The following is a 22,612-nucleotide window of genomic DNA, read 5'->3' as shown; positions in this document are numbered from 1 at the left end:
TACAAAACATATATTTGAAATTGATTCGTTTCACAGAGTTTTGTTTTTTATAAATACAAAAAACACTGAAAAAAAAAACAACAACAAATCAGGCACCTTGATCTCAACATTCTTCTGAGAGGATTTTTGGTGACTTTAAAACTTGCAGTTGTCATTAAAGGCTACAGTGACACCTGAACGAGGCTCCCTTTACATGAATTTAAAAACACTATGACAATACCATCCAAGATAACAGAGTTCAGTGCGGGAATGAAATCATTTCCACGTCCTTTGTAGATCACAAGGAAAAGCCGCATCAGTCCTCTCGGCATCTAAAGCTCAGTTGCGGGACCCCATTCCATATCGTCCGCATCGTCAAATTCATCCTCAGAGCTGTCGCTGCCCTGGATCTGTGTGCGTCTGAACTGGACTGCTTGGTGGTGATGTGCGAGCCTGTACGGGAGAAGAACGGATGGGTCAAAAATCAGCGCACAGCCTCAGTCTGGCGTTACTCCATGAACCCCATAAACCCGCAGACGGCTCAAGAAGACTTACACGATGAATTGTGGGGCTTTCTTTTGCTCATCTCTGGGCTCTTCCTCTCCCGAGCGAGCCTGTAACAGAGGATATAAAACAGTGACTTCTCACAATTATTTAGTCTTAAGAGACTATTTTAAGAGATGGATTTTAAAATCCACATAAGCCTTTCCGAACCAGTTAATACACTGAGGATTTGTCCTAGTCTCTGTATTCATGATGATAAACAGGCTGTAAACCTCTTGAAAAACAGAAACCACACTTACTATAATCTTTATACTGAATTTAAAATGAGGTTGTTATATGTGTGCTAATTCGGCACCGCCTCCATAGCCAGGAAGAATTTATGATAAGGTTCCAAAAATGAGGGGGGGGGGGGAAGAAAAATTTCTTAAAAAGGTTAATGTGAATTTAATTTAGGAGCTTTGCATTTAAAAAGTTGGAAATAAAACAGACTACAAATTTTCATAACTTTCTCCTTGAAAACACCTCCAGAACTTTGAGTCGTTTGTGTCAACTAAATATAGTCACGTTCTTTTAAACGAGAAGTAGACAAACAAGGAAACCAATGAACCTTGCGTTTTTTGGGGTTTTTTAAAGGATGCAACACCTTCAATTAAGAAAACCTGAGGGAATTTTGTAATCGATTACAGATTGTTTAAAGGAAACAAATGCTCAGCTCTGGAAATTCACCATTCACCACAGCATCTGACCAGGCCTGTATTATTATTATTTCCTTTTATCCTCTGAACTTGTCTGAATACTGTATTACTCAGATGTATTAATATACATTGCACAGTTTAATAAATCCCAAGACACATTCTTAGGAACAAAAAATCCAAAACAAAATAAAACATTGGCACTCTGGATGATGTTTGTTTGTTGTTGTTTTTTTAAACTAAATCTGTTTAGTCTTAGTCGACGTCCTTAAATGCCCCTCATTTTAAATTCAAGTTAAAACTCGAGTAAAAGCTAGAAGTAATACTTCATTTTGTTTTACTGTTTCAAAAATTGAATTCATCTTTTGTTATCAAAACTGTTTGTTGTTAAGTGAAGGACTGAAACACATCTGGTTTTAAGTAAAAGGATAAAAAAAAAGAAAAAAAGAACTGGTATCCAGTAACTGTTTTAATGAGGGCACAAACCTGCTCTAATCTGTCTTCGATAGCAGACAGGCTGGCGTGTTGGAAGCTCTCCGGCTCCTCCTCTGTGTATGAAGGCTCGTCCACTGAGTACTGGCTTGTGGGGTCGGGGGCTCTAAAATCTGGCGGTCCTTCAGACGGAGCGGCGTGTGAAGCTACATCAAGAGCGCTGAAATCTGAGTCTGTAAAACTGCGATGAGAGGGATCTTCCTCCTCGGCATCGCTCTGCGGCGGGCTGTAATTCGCATGACGAGGTGACCTGGGTTCAGGTACGTGCATTATTGGCGGGACTTCTCTGACTCCGTACGCGTCATCGCTTTCCTCGGGTTCTATAGAGGGGCTGTGGTGTTCAAACGCTGGCTCGGATGATCGAGCTAAAGCAGCTCCAGCTACCCTGGAGCCCCCTGGGACCTTGGCTGTATTCTGACCAGGGTAAGCCTCCTCGAGTTCCTCGTTGTCAGTGTAGGCGTCGTCTGTGAAGCCCTCTCCATCAGTGTCCTCCAGGTCACTAGCAGCACTGAGGTAGTCAGTCTGGTTCTGGTCCAAAGCATCCAAATCTTGTTCTCCACCACTCTCCAACTGTGCAGACAGAGAAATCAAACAGCTTTAGTTATTAGTGTTTAACTAACTGTACAATACATAATCAATGGAAAAAATATTAAAACAGTTTGCTTTGTAAAATATATCACCACTATGTGCAACTCTGTATTAAAGAGAGGGGAGAAACTGTGGGTGCTGCATGCTCATATGATACCATAATCTGCTTTATTCTCATTTTTGACTAACGAAACCATAAAGTAAGAAGTGAACTTCAGAAAAAGACGTAAAACTCTAGACCATAAACTCATCAGGAAAGCGTTTACACAGGTTGGCAATCAGAGAAGCCAGAGGGTCATTTTCTCACAGACTTCCATAGAACTGCATGTCTTTTTGCAGCTAGTGTACCCCAGCAAAGATGGCCTGTCCATCTTTTATTTACAATTTTTGGGACCACGCAGAGTGCTATGCTTCATTTGTGTTGCACTATATTTGTTTATGTAGCTGAGAATTTTTAAAGCTGGTTCAATCACACCAGCATCACAAACTCATCATCATAAGCTTTGTTTTTAACTACAGGTGCAATTTTTGTTTTTCTTTTTGCAGATTTCTAGAATTTCACGTTGGCTCAGTTTTTGGTCAATAACGAACTGTAGTTCAAACTACTCTTTTTCTTGTGGCTTAATATTCGTGTCAATTAACTAATAATCAGGTTTATGGATCATTTGAGCCACACAGCACTTGGATTAATAAACAGAAAGATGTAAAACTACATCATGAGAGTCGGTGCGCTCATTAGATTGTTATAAGAACTAAAGCAATAAATTAAGAACAAAAAACAAAACACCACATCGATCTGTATATAAAATAATATCTCATAATCGCTTTAGTGTACAGATGTGTGTGTGAAGAGAAGCTGTGTGTTGTACCGTGACTTCAGACACCCAGACGGGTTTGGTCTGCTCGTGGCGAATCTTATTCTTTAGACTTTCATACCAAGAGTGGGAACTGGGATCCAGGTCCACTCGAGCTGAAGGGGGAAAAACAAAAAAATAAATCAAAAGAAGTAAACATTTTAAACTTGTACCAGCAGACAGAGAAAAAATTATTTCCTCATAGATGTACTGGAAAAAGCTTAAAGTGTTAAAATTACCCGAGAAAAGGTGGCTGCAGTGTTTTCTCATTTTGATGGCCTGTGAGTAAAGGCGTCTGGAGCTCTTGCTGGATTTGGGGCTGTACCTCTGCCTCATGGTCTTGACATCCTTGCGGTTGTGAGGGTCTAAGAACAAAACCATCGGGTGGTACTGGATGTAGTTGAGCCTTTCCACTGCAGTGGGAGTGATATCCAGCAGAGGGTGCTTATCCTGGGAAGAGAGAGGAAAAAAAAAAAAAATCAAAGAGGAAATACCAAACAGACACAGAAAACAGGACTGTAAACATAACTTTAATGTTACTGCTCACCTTCTCTGCTATTCTCCTCACAGTGTCCAATTTAATAACTGTGGAGCCGCCATCTGCACTTCCACTGCGAGGAACCATCTCTGTAGAAATATAACAACACACCCAAAATATTTTAAATAAAATAGAAGATGAGGAGAATAAGTGAAAAAGGAGGGAAATAATACTCAAGAATAAAAAAGGGGTATCAAAACAGCCCAAAACAAACCAACCTGCCACTTCATAATCATCAGGCATCTCTCGTGCCAGCTTCTCCATGGCAATGTCATTAAGAGGTCCCAGAATAACAATGGGCCGCTTGAAATTAGCTGGAGAAAAACCAGTAAACGTTGTTAAACCTGGACCTTTATGCATGAAACAAAGTATCTCTGTGAGGGTATGATTAAAAAATAAATAAATGCCAACCTTCTCTGAGCAGGACTCTCTCATAAGCTGGGAATTTGCCCTGAATGGTGAGCTGCAGCAGGTCTTCGCGACTCCGTCGCATGTTCTTCTCGTTCTTCTTATTCCCTCTGAGCCCCCGTAGTTTCCAGAATTCGGCTCTCGGTCCGGTTGCCTGCCTCTCTCCGGTCGCCCGCTGTGCCTTCTCGATGTTAGCCATCTTCTCTGCCCTGCAGGAAAAGATGGCAGATGCAAAAACTGAAACAGTCCTCGTGGAAGCAAAGAGATCTTCATCTGCTTATCGTCTCCTTTCTCCTTACTTGATCTGATTTGGGATAGTGCCCTTGTCCATCTCGTGCAGGTCATTCCCCATGCGGATAGCCAACCAGCTGCCTATCTTTCCACGATGCATTGTGTCCACCACTCTGAACACCTCTCCTCTGGTGAAGCCCAGACCAATGGGGTTATCGGGGTCATGGTCAAAATGTGTGCGGATGTAGAAGTTGTCTCCCAGGTTGGACTTGAGGATCTTTTTGTAAACTGAAGATAGACGAAATAAGATTTTGTGACTTGTGACACAACTCAACAGAAGTAATCTCTGTGTCATATTAAGGTTTTGCTCTTCACTTACTGTCCATCTTATGCTGCGTGGAGATTTCCACCCGTTCTCCTGTCCTGAGCTCAAGGAGGAAGTTGGCAGCTTCTTCTCGTGTGAAATGGCCAAAATCAACTTTATTAACCTGAAAAAAAGAAGAAGAACAGGGATGAACTTGGACTCTGGTCTTTTTCTGTCATATTTAAAAAAAATTTTTTTAAAAATGGACAGGTGTCAAATAACAATGTAAATGTACAGCTAGGAGCATAAGGTTTTTGGACAGTGGTCATTTTTACTCGGTACATATGACATGGATACTACTAATACAACAACAACGGTCAAAAAAAAAAAAAAACTAATAAAGAAATGCAAATGAGCATAAACATCTCATTTAAGCTAAAGAGTTTTTCTAAACTGGACAAGACGCTGTTAATCTATGCCGCCATAACCACGTCCATATAAGGTGTGCAAACAAAGGTCACCTGCATGATCTGGTCTCCCTCCTTCATCCCGTGTTCATACGCAGGGCTGTGTGGCTGGACTCCACCTACAAAGATCCCAACGTCGTTGCCTCCCACGAGTCTAAGACCCAAACTGCTCTCCTTTATAAATGACACTGTCTTCACATCTGAGCTGTACCTAAAGGGGAAACCGAAGGAATCAGATTACTGTTACTATGACGCTAAGACACGGGGCAACGCTTTAAGCAAATGCGGCACTCACCCTGGAATAGATGATGGGTATGAATCTGGAGGCAGGGAATAGAGGGGCTCTTCTTCAGGTTTGGCTGGAAGAAATGCAGATATTGTTAGACGCCTAAAAGATGTCAACTCATAAGATGTCAAAAAAATAAAATAGAAGAAAAGCACAAAAATATCTTGATGCCCAAAAAAGGTTTGTTTATTTCAACCCACAGATTGAAAACTTATGATAATCATGCTACACATCCTGAGCCTTACAGTAGATGGGCGGGTTGTTCTTGACTGAAATCCCAGACCTGATGGTGCCGTTTCCATTTGCAGCACGAGGAGCACTTTGAGGTGGAGAAAACAGAAATCAGTAATATTGGTTATTTAAGAGAAAACACATTTCGGGCTGCCATATTTTAATCTGATTTTAATGAATTAATTCCTGATGTACCTGCGCTGACTGTTCCCCCGCTCAGAGCTGCCAGACCTCCTAAGATGTGAAAGCTCATCTGACTCAGAGGAATCTGGTTTTAAAAAAAAAATGAAAACTTTAAGCAGGGAGACTTCAGTTTGTGAGGATTTTCTTTGGTTGTGGTGCTCTAATGCTTTTATCTAAAACAGAGAGAAAGAGAGGTTGAAGATGAAGCAAAAAAGTAATCAGCTGACCATCTGGAGGCGGTCTAGCGGGCGATGGGGCTCGATGAGGAGGCTCCTGCTTTACAGGCACTGAAGTAGGCACTCTGAGAGAAGAATGGGGGAAAACTGAATTAAATTTCAGCCGTCATCTTGTTAAATGTTCCCTAAACATACAATGAGAAATGCAAAAGCCATAAATTGACGGTCAAGTTAGTGCATGTTAGTTAGAAAACCATATCGAAATCTCGTGTGGTTTTCTAAGTCGGCAGTTTGAATATTATGTGATGCAATCACTGCAGGAAGTCATGTAATGAGCCCCCGTGTGCACAAAGCACGTTACTATCAGGCAACAGTTGTGTTTGTGGTAAGCATAAAAACCTGTCGGACATCCTCTCAGTGTGATTTCCCACAGTTCACAGTGAAGCTGTAACTTGCATTTCTCATATTTTCACTTTCTCTTTCTACAGTTGCAGCTTTAAATTATTTCTAGCCTGTGCTAAAAGTGCAATAAATAAAACAAGTACTGTGCAAAAGTCTCGTATCAACTCTTATTTCATGACATTTTTCTTGGAAAATGGAAAATGCTTGAGGTAATTTACTGAAATGTGCAAACATACATGGAAATACAGTAAATAAGGCAAAAAAAAAAAAAAGTTAAAATATGATTGAAAATTGGTTCTTTGCATTGCACTAGTTCTGGATGCTTCATAGGTCAGTGTTAAGTGGCTTAACAAATCAAAACCTTCCTCTGAAAATGGACAGGTACAAGGACTGGACTGAAAACTCTTCAGAAAGACTAGAGAAGTGCTCAAGACTGCTTAAAAAAAACAAAAAATACAAATAGAAAGCTCAAAACTTTAGCGGCGTTAATCATCATATTCAACTTTTGTGAATATAAATATTATATTAAAATGTTGTGGTTTCACAAAGGTGTCAGAGGTGCATCAATGCTAACAATGTTTCTGTTGATATGTGGTTGCTTAGCAACATCAAGAAATATCTGGTACAGATAAGCTTCAGGGGCCTAAGACATACCTGTGTGTCGAGTTTGGTTGCTTAAATTCCTGATCACGTAGGAGTTCATACTCAGACATGTGTGAGGTTTTATATTAGGATAGTAAATAAACAAAACTGACAAACAAAATAAAATAATATTAATTTGGAAAGAGTCGGCTGCAGTGTTTATTTTTAGAAGCAGTTTATTAAACTGAGTGGTTTCATGTAGGAACCATTTTCCTTCTGAACAACAAGGGAAGCTGTAGGTACCAAAGGAAGTGACATTAATGTGACATTAAAGCACGATCCCCTCATCATGTGTGCTTCCTTCTGACACAGTGATGTGGTCAGTGGGTGTAGCTCCCTTAGAGAAAAATCAGTTCCTATATGAAACTGATCTGATCTTCTTTTTCCTTTTTTGTGAGTAACCAGATGATGATTTCTGGGAAGTTTTTCAAGTGTATCTTTTGCCATGTTGAGCAAAACGGGGCAAAATGCATTAAGTTCCATTATAATCAAAAGAAGGTGGATATAAAAAAAAAAAAAAAAAAAAAATAGGTGTTGAAGCATGAAGCACGACTCAATGCGTTTGATGAGACAGTCAAAGTGGAAGGCGTCTCTCACCTGTATCTATTTCTGGCTGCTGAGTTTTTACTGCCGGTGGATTCCCTCTTGGGGACTGGCGCATAACTGGCCTCTGATTCAGAGTCCGAATTCGCTGTGGAGATCAATAAGTCAAGACTGTCTTTATGGAAAGTTTTATTATTTGTTAGATGACTCATGCGTCCTTTTAGATTCCAGGCACCAAATATGAACTCCCACTGCTCACTACAAAACACACACACACACCTTTCTGTGGTGGATTGCTGGCAGTGCTCCATTTTGGTGGTTCCACCTCTGGCTGCAGGGAAACTTCTGGCAGGACCCTGGAAGAGAAGAGAGGGAGGTGGGAGTGAGGGAGGAGGAAGACAACAAATCTCAGTTACGTTTGGCGAGGGGGACCAGCGGCTAATAGACGATTATTGATGAGAGGATGAGACTAAAATATTGAATATTCACCTTATTCTGTTTGAGGGAAGCTCTCTCTTTGGCGGTAAACTGCTTTGTGACTGATTGAAATTAACCACCCTATTAAGTTTAGCTATTAGCTACTTGATTGTGATGCTCACTGTGAGATTCAAACATGCTGTATAACACATGCACACTACGCAAAACTTTGAAAGACTTTGATTTGAGTCTTAGGGAATTATTCTACGATATGATTGTTGCTGCAACGAGTGTCCTATATTTAATCAACACTTCAGCCACATATAGGAGAGGACATGTTCAGTTTTATTTTATTGGTCAACAAAATTAAAGCACAGATTCTGTACACAGTCAAAAACAGAAAATCAGACAAAATAAAAAGAAATTTCAAAATGAGACAAAGCACAAAATGAAAATCAAATTTAAACAACTCAAAGAGCAAAGGTTAGGTAGTTTAACATTAAAAATAAAAATATGTATGATTAACTAAGTTTAACAACCAGAGAGCCACAGAGTCTGCTCAGTTTCCGGTCCGTGAGATCTTGTTGGGTTTCAGGTAGGTGTGGGGGATTCATGTGTACCTGTATCTGCTGAGAGAGTCCTGACTGTATGTGGTGCTACGCCTCTGAGGAGGCTCAGAGAAGCCATCCGACTCGGAGTCAGAATCTGAGGAGAAAGAAAAGCGTTTATAGATTAATTTTATTAATATTTTTTTAATATAAACAGTAAACAACATATTTACTTCTGATTAATCTGCAGCATTTCCATTGTGTGTTTACGTTCCCGAGATGCCTCAAATCTCCACAATTCAAAATCCAGTATCTTTAATGCTCATGTGTGGAATAACAACTGTTTTCAGATACTACAGTTTCTTTATTACCCAACATTATTCATGATTATTGCATCTGTCGTCTCTCCTTTCTTGGAAAATGTTTTGATCTCAATGAGACGATTGAATGAAGAGTTATACATAATGTTTTCCACCTTTATGCTTTGATCTACTCACTTATAAATAATGCTTTCAAAAATATTTACATGAATATTATTTTTTAGCCATCATTTCCTTCTATATTTTAAGTGTATTGCAATAATCATCCCTCAGCCTCTGCAGTGTTACATGCATTCATACGTGCACTGCTGGATTAATTCTCTTTTACTCTTACTTACTTTATCTCTTCTACATTCATTCACTTACAAGCCATCTTATGTTTTCATGTGCATCTTTCATATTCTGCTCTGGCCTTAGTAAATATTTCCAAGGAGGTGTGAGACAAAGTCCGGGACGTGTACATCACAAGGAGACTGGATTGTTTGCGTGTTTTTGTGCAGACCTGGAGGCGGGCCTCTCACAGGTGAGTTGACCCTCCTTGGTGGATCTTGGCGAACAACGATGGGGGAAGATACCCGGCCTGCGTAACGATCAGGCAGAACTCTGCAGAGACAAGAAAGGGTTGGGGGCATGAATGAATAATTGTTTACCAAAATAACTGATGATGCTGGTGCAAATTATGGCTTCTGTTTTTGAATATTTCTGTGCAAGTGATCTTGGTGCTTTTGTTGTTTATTCCTGGAACTGGATAAAGAAATGTCCGTACTTGTATCTACTGTCCAGACGAGGGCCATCTCTGCGTGGGGGTGGGGAACCTTCAGGGTCAGAGTCGGACTCCGACACCGGCCTGCGAGGGCGTGAGGAAGTGGAGGAGGCGGAGACGGGTGCAGTCCAGTTGTGAGCAACAGGAGAGGATTTGGGGTTGGGGAGGGTGGAGACTCCTGACAGAGATCTGCTCAAAGAGTAAAAGCAAAAATAATGTCTCATACAGTTTTAACTGCATTTAATATGTAGTAACATATGTATATATACTTTAATAAAATAAACCTAGGTCATTTTAATGATATCATCCGTGTGAACTGACTTGTATTTGTTGTTTTGGTCCAGGCTGTCCCTGTCCCTCTCTCTCCTGACTGGAGGAGGAGGAGGAGGAGATGCACTGTGGTCGGACTCAGATTCAGACGGAGCTGAATAAACAATAATCAACAGTTAGAAAACTAATTATAGGACATGTAAATATTTTTTTTCGAAGAAAACCAGCAAATCAGTGCTGGTTTGAGTACAAGCATCTTTGTGCTTCTGCACAAAAAAAAAAAATAAGTAAAATAAAATAAAGTAATTCTCTGCAGGACTGACCTCTGCGAGGAGCGTAGGCTTTTACAGGTGGCCGGGATAAGGTGGAGCGCACAGGCGATTGATCCCGAGACTTTGGCAGTGGAGGTTCAGCTTTTGTTCTGTGTGAGAAATAAAAGATTTCTTCAGTGCTTTTAGATCAAATCCAATAAAGGATTTACGTTTTTTGTGCATTACATCGGTGGACTTAATTTTTACTAGGCGGGGTGACAGGGTAAAGTCTGTACCTGCGTGTCCGCCTCTCCTTGGCGCTTGGACGTGTCCTGTGGGCTGGAACGTCCTCATCAATGTCTGAAATTTCTGATGGGAGACAGAAACAGAAAATGTATTAACTTTTCAAGTTATACAGGGGGTGTTTGCAAGATTGAATTAATTAATCTGAGCCTGTAGCCCAAAAAAGTTCTACATTTAAAGGGATTTGACTGTAGCAAACATGAGGGACATTACAGGATTAGACCGACTTTACAGCACTTTGATTTCACCCATGAAATAAGTAGAAGCTGCTTCACCGTTTTGATTTCTCCACCTTTTCCCCTGTGTTTGATTCCCTTACCATCCAGCTCTGAGCTGCTGTCTTTGCGACGTTCATAATCGCTGTTCTGGGGGCTGTCCTCCACCTCTGGGATGCTGACCAGGAATCTACGGTCATCCCTGAGGACCGTCATGGTCAGTTTGCCTCTACTCTTCTCCACCAGGTGCTTGGTCTCCAGCAGGGATAGGTTCTCTGTTGTCATGCCATTGATCTGCTCACAGATACAAATTTGATTAAGACAAATTGAAGATTAATAATGAAATCTTCCAGTCCTGTAGAATAGTTGTAGCTTAAAAATACTCCAAGACAAGTGAAATATTACCTTGAGAATGAGGTCGCCCTCCTGCAGGGTGCCTTCCCTTGCAGCTAGGCCAGTTTCTGTCATGTGCTTGATAAAGATCTGACTGCCCAGTTTCAGTCCATACTCTGCAGAAAAATAAAGCCAGAAATACTGAAATAAGCACTTTAAAAAAGATGAGCTGAGCAGATTATTTTTGTCTAAAAAGCTTCGCTTCTTCACAAACAAAAAAGGTTTCCCTTCGCTCTCATTCCTGAAATCTTACCATCTGTGGTTTTCTTTTTAATCAAAGTAGTTCTGATGGGTTTTTCTGAAACATTTTTGAGCGGCAGCCTCTTGTACCCTGATGAAATCAACGGCGCCGCGTTTGCAAGCCCGTTGCGTTCGGGCGTGGGGCTTCGGCGTGTGTAACGGTCGTTGGTGCGATAACGGTCATCAGCACGATAGCGGTCATCGTCACGGTAGTGGCTGGAGTCCATGTTGTCACTCCCATCAGAGTGGCGTCGTTGCCGTCTCGGAGGGTCCGCATCCAGCAAGTTTGAGTGCGAGGCTGCCCGAGTGGGTCTGGTGGATGAGGTTGCTGGGATCTGGATCTTACGAGGACGTTTCACTGTCTGGGAAAGATGCAGAAGACGCCCATCAGAAAGAAACCCAAGATTGGAAGCCACTTGGCACAAATTAATTAAAGGCTCGGTGCACACTTACTATGTTTGCAGTCTTGCCGCAAGACTTCAGGGTCTGAATGGTGTAGTTAGAATGGACGTTGTCCATAGGTTCGCCATTGACCATGACAATTTGGTCTTTGGTGCTGCAGAAGTACAAGTATACACAGGCAGCCAGGTGTTCATTCAACAGTCAAATCTTAAAGAGGTCTCTACACACATTAAAAGCAAAAGGCCTCCAACTTACAACAGTCGTCCCATGGCTGGTCCATTTGGCAGCACATCTGACACCAGAATTGACGTGTCCCCATCGGGCTGCGGCTTGTCCCTGCCTCCTGATATTGCAAAACCAAATCCTAGTTTGGAATCCTGCCATTTAGAAAGAACAAAAAAAAAAAAAAATGAGACCGAGAGAAAATGATGGACAGTAAAGAGTGCAGGGAAGTAGGTGGGTGGATGAGCATGAGTGGGAGATACAGTAGAGAGATAGGAGGAGGAAAGAACACATTCCAGTGTCGCCAGCAATGAGGCAGGACAGCGAAGAGCTGGCTGGTGCCGTGGGGTGCAGCAGGGTGTGTCACTGAATTCCTGACGGAGCCTGTGCTGTGAAACTAAGAGGACTTGAACACAGTCCCTCAGAAACCACAACGAAACACACTTTCCACATGTGTATTTGTTTAGCCACACACTAGAATCTCCATGTTAAACTTAATTTAGCCTACTCATTATTTCATGTTGATTAAACAACTGGAAAAGTAAAACACGCTAGCAGTTTCACCATAACACCTCACATATACATCTCAATTATTCAATTAAAAAACAACAACAACAACAAACAAACAAACAAACAAACAAACAAACAAACAAAAAAATCACTTACTTTGTTTAGTGTTATTGTATGTTGCTCCCATATTGTTATCTCCTCCATGCCTGGTTTCTGGGGGGGAAAATACAATAAGAAAAATAATCTTTTTTTATAGCAATTGACAATAATAAATCATGATTAATTAACTCATAATCAACATATAGTCCAGGTCCTTACAGAGAGGACAGCTGAGCCTGAGTGGAAGACAGAATGTGCCAATACGTGAACCTGATCTCAACATGCTCTCACCTGTCGCAATCCTGCCTGACCAGTATGGAGGAGGGGCTACCTGGTATGTGTGTGCATGTTTTTAACCACCTTTACGCCACAGACTACAACCAACAACTGGAAAAATTTTAATATATATATAAGAATCGAGCAAAATGCAATGGGATCCTTTAACACAGTCCATGCTGACATTATCAAGTTACAATATTTAGCTTATTGTTTCAAATAAGAGCTTTCCATCCTGGCATCTGAGATAAGGAACAAGTAGACATGGCTGTTTGGCCGAGTACCTGGGGACGAACGAAACTGTAGAGCAACTGGTGACAAGGAACTATTAGATTCTTCTGGGGGGGATTTATCAGTGAAAAAAAGACGACCTTTGACTTACAGGAACATGGCAACATGCCCAATGTGATTTGCTTTTTTTTTTTTAAAAACAAGCCAACACTGCAGCCTGGCCATGGACTATATTTCATACACCGAGGAAGACGCTTGCTAAGCTACAGCCAGAACGAGTAAAGCCTGATACTCAAGTCAGACACACAGTGGTGTAGTGTTGCTTAGACTTGGAGTTTGTTTAAACACTGAACAGGGCACACAACAAGTACAAGGCCCATTAGTGCTTAAAGTACAGCAACATCAGCCGAGCACCCAACGTCCAGTCACACCCAAACACATAACCTAATTATACAACCTCAATTTGCTGACTCTGACTGTTTAGTTTTTCAAATTAGGTTACACAAAAAAAACAACTACAAGAATAAAATCTCACAAATGATCACCAGGAAAACCTTAAACTCGCAGGTGTACAATGTCTAACCTGGGAACAGCAGGCCTCTTGTTTGACTTGGTTAATCATAAACTGGAGAAGGTTAAAAAAAACAAAATACAAGTACTGACATTAGTATTCAAACAAAAGCTGGTCATGACTTTTTCTGATTTGATGATAAGGTAGACTGAAACAGCAGCTGAAGTAGTTACGTTTTTTTTTTCTTTTTTAAAATCAGCAGTAGATTTGTTGCATTTATAGATTCAAAGCTGCAAGCGACACAGAAAGGTCACTTAAGTGTGCCAGTTTTCAAACAAAGCAACTTTTTTGAGGAGTCCGTGAATAGGCTTGATGAGTAGTTGGAGTATATGCCTTTATGGAAATCACATCAGCAACAAAGTATACAAAACAACTCAATGTAGAAGGACACTGAGCTGCCGGGAAGGTCTACGCTCTCAGAGCTCATTTACAGCTCACTGACTTTACAACCAGTTAAAATTTAACTTTGGATGTAGGTCACGATGTCGGAGCAATGAGATGCATGTGAAACTGCAGATAAAAGATCGCATCGTTATAGATCAGAGAGAGATGAGATGTAAATATGAGCATCGTCCATATTCCAAAAGAAAATTGATTATTTACAAAAACAAACGACAGCCGACAGTGATTTGTTATCTGCTAATAAACGCCTGATCCAAGACTGCCAAGCCTGCAGCTGCACTCCTTTAGGACACTCCTCCATCTTCAGGTCATCATTTTTCCAGCTTCAAACAACATTAATCTAAGGGAGCTGATGCACATCACTAATGACTTGTGTCCTTACATTTCTGTAAATCTTTAACAGTTATGCTTTTTTCACACTAAAGGGAAGCATAACTAAGTCCATAAATGCTTCGTTTATTTTCATCTGCACTTACCATGTGATCTTTGAACCTGACTTCCATTTCCTACTGGGATTTCTACCCTGAACAAAACACCTGCTGCCTCCAGCGCTCAGCAAACAGCCAGCTCTTTATATCCCATATGGAGCCGGCAACAGAAAAACAATCACAGATCCAGTAATCTCAGGTTACTTCGCCCGCCAGTGAGCTCTGCATGGATGGTGGCTGAAACTAGATCCTCGTGCTGAAATTGGTTGTAATATGACCAGCTGGGGTGTTTCTCTCACACCAGGCAGAGAGACTGAAAGACCTCACCTGGAAAGCGCTCCTCCCCTTTGAGTCTTTGCCCACTCTAAGAGTCATTCTCTAGTGTCCTTAAATAAACATGGCTTTTAAGGTGGATCTGCCCTTTTAAACCCACCAGAACTGGGGAGAACTGGGAAGCACCTTAAATATGTCAGGTAGGGTAATCACTCCCTTGCGTTTTTGCATAGCTTTGAACATTCAGGCTAAGAACTAGAAAGCTCAAAGTTTTTTCATTTCAAGGCAGAAAAATATCATTTAGCTCTAAATAACAGACAGTCACTGATTGGTCGGGAGTTTTTAAGGGTGTGTTCACATGACTGTTAATGTTATTGCACATACAGTAATTGAAATCAGTCTATTATTTCATCTAAAATATCAATTATGGTTAAATAAATTAGACTGAAACTAAGAAAGTGTTTGTTTGTTTTCACAAACCACTTCTCGGGGCAGTAAAAAAAGTAATTCCTCTATGTGGGAAAAACCTTGTTTCAGTAGAATTTTGCAATTCAAATCTCTGCATATTTTATGCAAACTTTTAGACATGCCTCCTTCAACACGTCATATCTCTGGATCCATGAACAAACAATCTTCCCATTCTCTTTTCACAAAATAATTATTTTAGATGCTGGTGGACGACTGAGACTAAAATATATTAATACTACTGTAAGGTTTAGGCTTAGTTTCAATATCAAAAGAGCTTAAGAGGTTTAAACTAATTATAAGAAAAGGTCTAAATACAAACAGTTAAAGGGGGAAAATATGTCTCTAAAAGCTACTTGTGGTCAGACGTTCCAATTAAGACACAAAATTGTAAATGTGTGTTACAAAAAGGGCTCGTCCTCATAAATAAAAATAAACAATGACATGACAAGTCTGTTCTGTCAGTTATGGCTCTATCACAGCAACTTTCACAGGGTTGTATGGGAAGAATCATAGATTCGTATGATATGATGGTGGCTATCTACATTTCTAACCGTCTCCATGTTAATCCGTCCACAATAAAACAGGAAGAAATTTAAGGAGGTCCCTTAGGAGTACGCTTCCTGAGAAGATCATACCAAGAGCATGGTGCGTACTTCTGAAAGAGGCGAAAGAGAGCGCAACGATAAAAGCACATCAGAACCAATCTTCAGTTTGTCCACTACAAGAAAAGCCCTAATAAAGAGCAGCTTTTTTTCCCTCCAAACTGTGAAGCATAACAGAAGGAGCCTCAGGGTTCAGGCCTTCTTTTTATACCTTCGGGTGTGGGCTCGGTGAAGGAGCAAAAAAACAAAACAAAACTGTGTCACAAGGAAATCAGTGACAGAGGGATTAAAAATAGAAGAGAAACGATGCTTTAATGTTCAGAATCTTTGACCTTACTGAGATCACCTAACGAGGCCCGTTCTATAAATATATCCCAGATTCTTTGATGTGAAAATTAATTCCTTCTTACACCGAACTGTGGAAAAAGCCTGCTATGGAGCACACGTAGATAAACAAAGGTTTTACAAGTCACTCACGTACTTTTTGCCAAGTTGAACTGTCACTGAGTCAGTGTGTTCAATAAAGAATACATTTTCCACAACTTTGACACATTTGATGAACAAGACATGAAGAAATTCTGCCGATTTAAACTTTCTTTAACTGTAAAACAAAACCTTTCAACTAACTGTTCAACATGAATAAAGAAATAAAAATAAAATTCTGTGGGTTCAAATTGAGCATGATATTTAAGAGAGCGCTGGAAGAGTGGGGGGGGGAAGTAACCTGTGAAGTTCTCTTAAAGCTGAAGTTAATGTAAAGCTGCTTGGTTACTGTAATAGAAAAAGGAACTACAAATAAAATAACTACTATCCATTCACTTACGGGCACCACCAGCAGTGGCGGAGGCTCCGGAGGCACAGAGCCCAAGTGCTTCAGCCGTTTGAGTCGCTCGGTCAACTTCATAATGATAACAGTGCTGACCCACTCATTCACAGACACCAGAGATCTCCAGCTGTCTGCAAATCTGTTAATAATCCTGTGTCTGTGTCTCAGTCACACATGGTCACTGATGCAGGTCTGCAAGCCTCTTCACGACAAACATTAATTTGCCATAAAAAGAAAAAGAAAACTAAGAAAAACAGAAGTTAAAAATTAAAAATAAATAAAAGTAGCAACTGTCATCCCTTTGCTTCCAATGGAGAAGTCATGTGAAGATCGCTCCATAGATCCGTCTGCCCAATAGTTTCCTTCGTGACAGGCTCATAAAGTCAAACAGGTCCACTTGCTCCCGCTGTCAGCGGTATGTGCGCGTCTTACTTCCCCACAAGGCAGGAGCAGATCCCAGGCTACCGGCTGAGTTTCTGTCTGCTCGGTGCCATGGTTACATTGGAGGAATGAGAGCACTGGCCTGTTAATAATTGACGGGGTGTTTGCAGCACTATGGATCTTCCAGCTTCGTGTAAGTGTCCTGATGTGCCTACACAGGCTGTTTCTCGGGATCAGGAAATGGCAACAGAGAGCCTGATGTTATCTCTGTTCCATGGTTAACATTTACATATGCCCCACAGCATGGGCGTGTTGTAGCCTTTTTTCCTCCTTTTTTTTTTTAGTGTTCAGTGTGACATGTACCCAAATCATTGAGGAGGAAGGGGGACAAAGAGGAGGTGAAGCTACTAGAAAACACTATCCAACAGCTTATTACTTCCTAAATCCCTCATCCACAGATCAGTGTCTGTATTATAAAACTTGAGAAACAAAACAGATGTTAGATGCCAACTTGGGTTCAGCCAGGTGGAATAGCCGGCATGAGGTCAGCGAGAGCACCAGGTGTGAATTATTAATTGATCTTAATAAACAGACTTCTACGGTTGCTAAAAACAAACAAACAAACAAACAGGTAGCAAAGGTGAAACCATTCATAGTAGGTGAATATTCACTCATTCACGCCGAGGACTGCAGTGTGCACGGCAGCAGGATATTCTGTTTGTTTTGCTTTCATAGAGAGGCCACTCCTGTTGGCTATTCAATATGCAAACTACTGACTATCGACTCCAGGTCACCTTGTTGTGCTTGAGTTTCACTATGAATGCAGAGGCCTAACTAAAATTCATAACTAAAATTCTTCAACGGTGCATCATCGAAACAAACTAACAAACACCAACCGACGGAGGCAAGAAGGCTCCAGTACACGAGTTCGTTGGGGAATGTGGAAAAGCAAAGCCTCCTAGTGTAAAATATAGAGCTTTGCAGAACAAATACTCCAGAGGTTTACACAATCAGCAAAGAGGCTGTAATTACACAGGCCAGGGCTTTGTGGCTTCCACACTCAGTGGACTTACTTGTGTTGTCTTGTGTGTAGTACTGCAAACACACACTTTACAGCTATCCCAGCGCCATAACATGAGTTATACCACACATGCTCAGCCCCTTGTGCATGAGGATGCAAATGGTCACACGTGTATGGTGGATGGTTGTTCCATCACAGCAAAAACTATTGAGGTCATGATTATTTAACGAACACGTCCATTGTAGTGCTTCAGCAAGTTTCCTCGAACCAAGCTCAAGGCGAATAAGCGGTTTAGAAAAAGAGAGAGAAGAAGAGGCCTGTGCTGCTTGATTTTTATCATGGAAGCCAAAATTGGGAAGAAAAAAGGAAGTTCCCTCAGTTTTCCCGTTAAAGACGGAAAAATGTGAAATGTGAGCAATGCTGGTGGAATTATATGCACGACTGCTAAAGTTCTGCACTGCTGGACGGCGGTGGAGATGACAATATGGGATGTTGCATAATACTTCACACGTTAAGTGAGATATGCTACAAGAGGCGTTTTCTCTTTAACCTTCAAGTCGAGACTGAGAAGCGTCACTTATGACCCCAGCTGTGTTTAAATATAGAGTCATTTAGAACTGGAATTATATAATATGGCATCTTTAAAAAAATAATTAGGATTTAAACATGTTGATTTTAGTGATATTTGCTAGCAATTAGATTCAAGATTCAAAGACTCACAGATTTTTTTGTACATGTCATCCTGACAAAGAGAAAGACAGTTTCTCTCTCACCTTAACATAAAAAATGTCTAAGAAATATAAAAAGAAAATGTATATAAAAATTAAACCTGTGTACATCAGTGGCAGCAGTGCAAGATGCAAGTTATTCCAACTCATTGTAAAAGTTAAAAATGCCAGATATTTCAGAGCTAGATATCTTAACCCTTTTTACACAAAACACACTTTATATATTACACATATACAAATAAAATGCTACTTTATGTTTTGTTTTAACCAGAAACAAAACCTGACTGTTCAATTAAGTTTCTATTATAAAGTGTCACAGCAGTCACTTCAAGATGCTTTATATTGTGAGGTAAAGATCAGACAACAACATATAAGCAAGCACTTGATCACAGCGGGAAGGAAAAATTCATCTTTAACATGAAGAAAACTCCTGAGAGAGAAAGGGGAGGGAAAAAGGAGAAGACGAGAGGCGAGGACAAACAGCCTATGGGAGAGAAGACAAAGGTAACAACATGCAGTAGCTGCATATAAACACATGGGCAAGTGAGAGGTGAGTGGAGAAGAAATGTAGCCTAAGGAGCATGACCAAGGCATGGTTCAGGGTCAGCTCATGATAAAGGTTCTCAAAAAGCAACATTTACAAAAGTAGAGAAGGTATCCGTCTCCCGAATCCAAACTGGAGACTTGCCTGAAAGCTAAAGGCTCCGCCTCCAATTCTAATTTTGGAAATTCTAGGAATGCCAAGCAAGTCAGCATTGTGAGAGTAAACTGGAGAGGTTATGATACTATTACGATATTCTCATCATTCAGTACTTTTATTTTTTAAATAAGGAGGATTTTGAATTCAAATTCTAGATTTTATAGGCAGCCAGAGAAGAGAAACCAAGAAACTGAGATATATGACCTCTAGTTCGATTCTTTGTTGGATATTGTAATATCTTTATAATAATAACAATAATAATAATAATAATTGTTGTTAAAGTTACACACCTTATCTGGTATCCAACCTTTAGTTTTTATTTGCATTTTATTTTCTGTCGTAAGAAAGAAAAAAGTTTTGGTTTGTAAGAAATGTCATGTTTCTTGTACACACAAGTGCACAAGTTTAGAAAATGGGTAATAGATAACGCCTGATAAACTCAAGCAGTACCACAAAGTACCCCAGTATTTTTCAAAGAGCTGGGAGCCAGACACATTTACAGCCATCCTTGGAGTGAGCACCTCTTTGATGAAGAGTGAAACCCTGTTTGAATGATGACTGCCAAAAAGTTAACACTACAGCAGTGAAAATACTACAGCAAACACCATCACATCTGGAGAGACTGAGACTTCTTTACTATAAGAAACTCCACATATCTGATATATCTGGGATAGTGTACCACCACTTTCTCAATGGGAAAAACGAATACGCAGTGCGTTTCCTTCTTCCTTACATTTGTATATTCAGCCCTGATGCAGCTCTTTTAATGCTGCATCAGGGATGTTGCGGCCATTGTTGTCAGATGCCTGTGGGTGTTTCTCTGTTCAAAAATAGTGTGGTCATAAATGAGCACACTCTGCTATTTTAGCTGATAAAATCTACATTACTTGAAGGTTAATATATTTAAGTGTACACGTCCACATTCTGGAAAATGGACGCCACACATGTATTTATTTTACTGGAATAAAATCAGCAGACTAAACCCTTTCCTCCTTTTATTTGAACTGAACTAAGCTACAGCTGCGATGACAGAAACCTTAAAACCTAGATTAACTTTTAAAAATCCAGAAAGGACGGGCCACAATCTTAAAAGCACCTCATGCGCAGTACGGAACTTACGAGAACAGCAGTCTTAAGCGACTGTGTCAGTCCCAAATCAAACAATGAGTGTGTAAATATGCAGAGTGAGGAGAGGAGGACGCAGCAGGTTGGGAATGCAGTCGAAACTAGTGTGAAACTCCTGTTCCGGACAGGTAGAAACTTGTGTGTTGCCGAACCAGTAAGGTGAGGAATAAGAAAGTGGAGTTTACAGCTGACAGTCAGCATCACAGCAACACAGACAAGCACACAAATCAAGGCAAGCACGTTAAACTGTGGGGGAACTCCAACAAAAAACACACAAAATGACTAAGAAGAAAACCACAGCTGTCACACAGGCCTGTGAGGACTGCAGTCAAGCAGCGACAAAGCTTTCAGGCCTGTAAACATCCGACTAACTTCACCTAAACTGAGAAAAACCACAGAAAAAAAACTTTTTTGATTCAGAGTTATGTCACATACGATCCTTCAGCTTCACCTTTCACTCCACAGGCTAAGCTGAGATGGTTTGATTACCTGTGCAGGAGGAAGGAAACACCGACAGAAACGACGCTAACTCACCTGTAAACGTGCTCTTCGTAGCTTCAAGGCTTCTTCCTTCACTCTCAGACCGCTTTCGTCCAAATAAACAGTAGTCCTCGTTAAGGTCTCACCTGCCCGCCTTGGCTGTAACGCTACTTCTAAAAGTTTCTCCAACAAATCTTCCTGAAAACAGGTGTAAGCAGGAGGCGTGGCGTTAACTGTTCAACGTACAGGTGAAAAACGTCATCACGTCGGGGGCAGCGTCTGTCAGGAAGTGAAACCTCCCTGTTTGCTTTGGGCGTGTGCTTTACGCAATTATGTTAGTCACCGTCTTAATCTCGGTTTAATTTTTTCGGGTGCAGGAAGTCAAAATTTAAAAAAAAAAAATTGATCTGAAGTTTAAAGTTGATCTGAGAAAACCAATAAAATGTCTTTTATGGGCACCAGTTTACTTCCTGAAACTGTATTTCCCCTGGAGCTTCTTAAAGGGGGAAGTTCATATTGAATGCGTTGGCGTGGAAATCACTGCATGGACTTGAATAATAAAGCCGAACTGTGTTCAGATAAACGACAGGCAGTCAGCAGGTACAATCTGGTTCACCGCAAGGGTGTGTGCCGAGCACCTCATTGTCTGCACTCACATGTGACTGCTCTGATACTGTCAGTACTAATGACATCATAAAGTTTTCCAAAGATACCGCAGATGTAAGCTCACTGAAAAGAGATGGAGCAGCTGACACCCAGGTGTGGCCCTAGACACCGATAACACCAAGAAAGCTGACTTCAGGAGGTCTGGTTCCAAGTGACCATCTGTGGCTCTCAGGTGGAGCTGGTGGCCTTCTCCATCCCAGCCATGAATATATGGACACAGGCCCAGCTGGGAGCGTTCCTACTTACTAACAGGGGAAAGGCCTGAACTGAACCGAGAAGAGATCATCGGTGCCTCGCTGCTACATCTTCAGCTGAACCACGAGTTTAAAGGACTCCACTCACCGCTCTCATGGCTTCTTCGGTCTGGGCAGAGATGCAAAAGTATCAATGAAGGACTACTCGACTGTGAAACCTGAGAAGTCCTGTTTTGTGTAGTTTTTTTCAAACACTTATTTCCTTTTAGTGTATCTTCTTTAGTTAGGTTTAAAAAGTACTCAAGTATTTTGAACCCTGTATGGCAAAGATGTTTCAAAACTTGCAACTCTCTATATGAGGTTTATAGTGTGACGTCTATGTGCTGCATTGGATCAGTGTTATTGTTATGTTAGGATTCCTGGGGTAATTGTGGGATATTTAATGATAGGTTAGTGTGGAAGTGTCTGTTGGGAATTATATGTATTTGCTTTATAAATTTTTTGATGTTTGGGCCCCTGCTCATAAGCTCCAGTTAGCCATCTTTTATGTAATCACCTGTATTTGACCGCATTTGTGATTTTTGTGTTTATAGTATTAACACTGCTGACTGGTGGATGTGCGAAACGCGATTTTGTTTTTACACGAAGCATAAATTTGACAAAAGATTCTGAATCTTTATGTGTCATTCAAATTTACTTTTGGTTTCGAGTCTTTCTTTTGAGTTCCATCGAGTTTCAGTTGCTTTCCAGGGTGTGATTGCTCGTTT

General features: G+C 40.8%; 1 protein-coding gene across 4 annotated transcripts; it reads right to left on the bottom strand.

The window, feature by feature from the left end:
* Nucleotides 1-101: 101 nt before the first annotated feature.
* tjp3 (tight junction protein 3) lies at nucleotides 102-21,255 on the bottom strand. Of its 4 annotated transcripts, none has more exons than XM_085447532.1 (30): nucleotides 21,040-21,255; nucleotides 12,531-12,587; nucleotides 11,898-12,019; nucleotides 11,694-11,796; nucleotides 11,254-11,602; nucleotides 11,013-11,116; nucleotides 10,712-10,901; nucleotides 10,386-10,458; nucleotides 10,162-10,259; nucleotides 9,890-9,992; nucleotides 9,572-9,757; nucleotides 9,308-9,408; nucleotides 8,558-8,642; nucleotides 7,800-7,876; nucleotides 7,575-7,668; nucleotides 5,985-6,058; nucleotides 5,770-5,842; nucleotides 5,589-5,662; nucleotides 5,353-5,416; nucleotides 5,112-5,268; nucleotides 4,666-4,774; nucleotides 4,355-4,574; nucleotides 4,059-4,264; nucleotides 3,866-3,961; nucleotides 3,657-3,736; nucleotides 3,349-3,559; nucleotides 3,125-3,225; nucleotides 1,662-2,237; nucleotides 535-593; nucleotides 102-432 (listed from the first exon to the last, which is right to left on the bottom strand). In XM_085447532.1, exons 2-30 carry the CDS (start codon nucleotides 12,576-12,578, stop codon nucleotides 312-314), a joined length of 3,954 nt encoding a protein of 1,317 aa, XP_085303658.1. In that variant the 5' UTR covers nucleotides 12,579-12,587; nucleotides 21,040-21,255; the 3' UTR covers nucleotides 102-311. The 4 variants fall into 4 exon arrangements, with proteins under 4 accessions (XP_085303658.1, XP_085303656.1, XP_085303657.1 ...); XM_085447530.1 differs by lacking the exon at nucleotides 21,040-21,255 and adding an exon at nucleotides 16,548-17,162; XM_085447531.1 differs by lacking the exon at nucleotides 21,040-21,255 and adding an exon at nucleotides 14,430-14,705.
* Nucleotides 21,256-22,612: the final 1,357 nt, after the last annotated feature.

This window comes from Copadichromis virginalis, linkage group LG23, assembly GCF_057382275.1.
Source record: "Copadichromis virginalis isolate Kocher_CV1m ecotype Utaka linkage group LG23, C_Virginalis_male_GT1.1, whole genome shotgun sequence".
NCBI classification, from domain to species: Eukaryota; Metazoa; Chordata; class Actinopteri; order Cichliformes; family Cichlidae; genus Copadichromis; species Copadichromis virginalis.
Note: the sequence above shows the minus strand (reverse complement) of the source record. Positions and strands in the feature narration are given on the sequence as shown.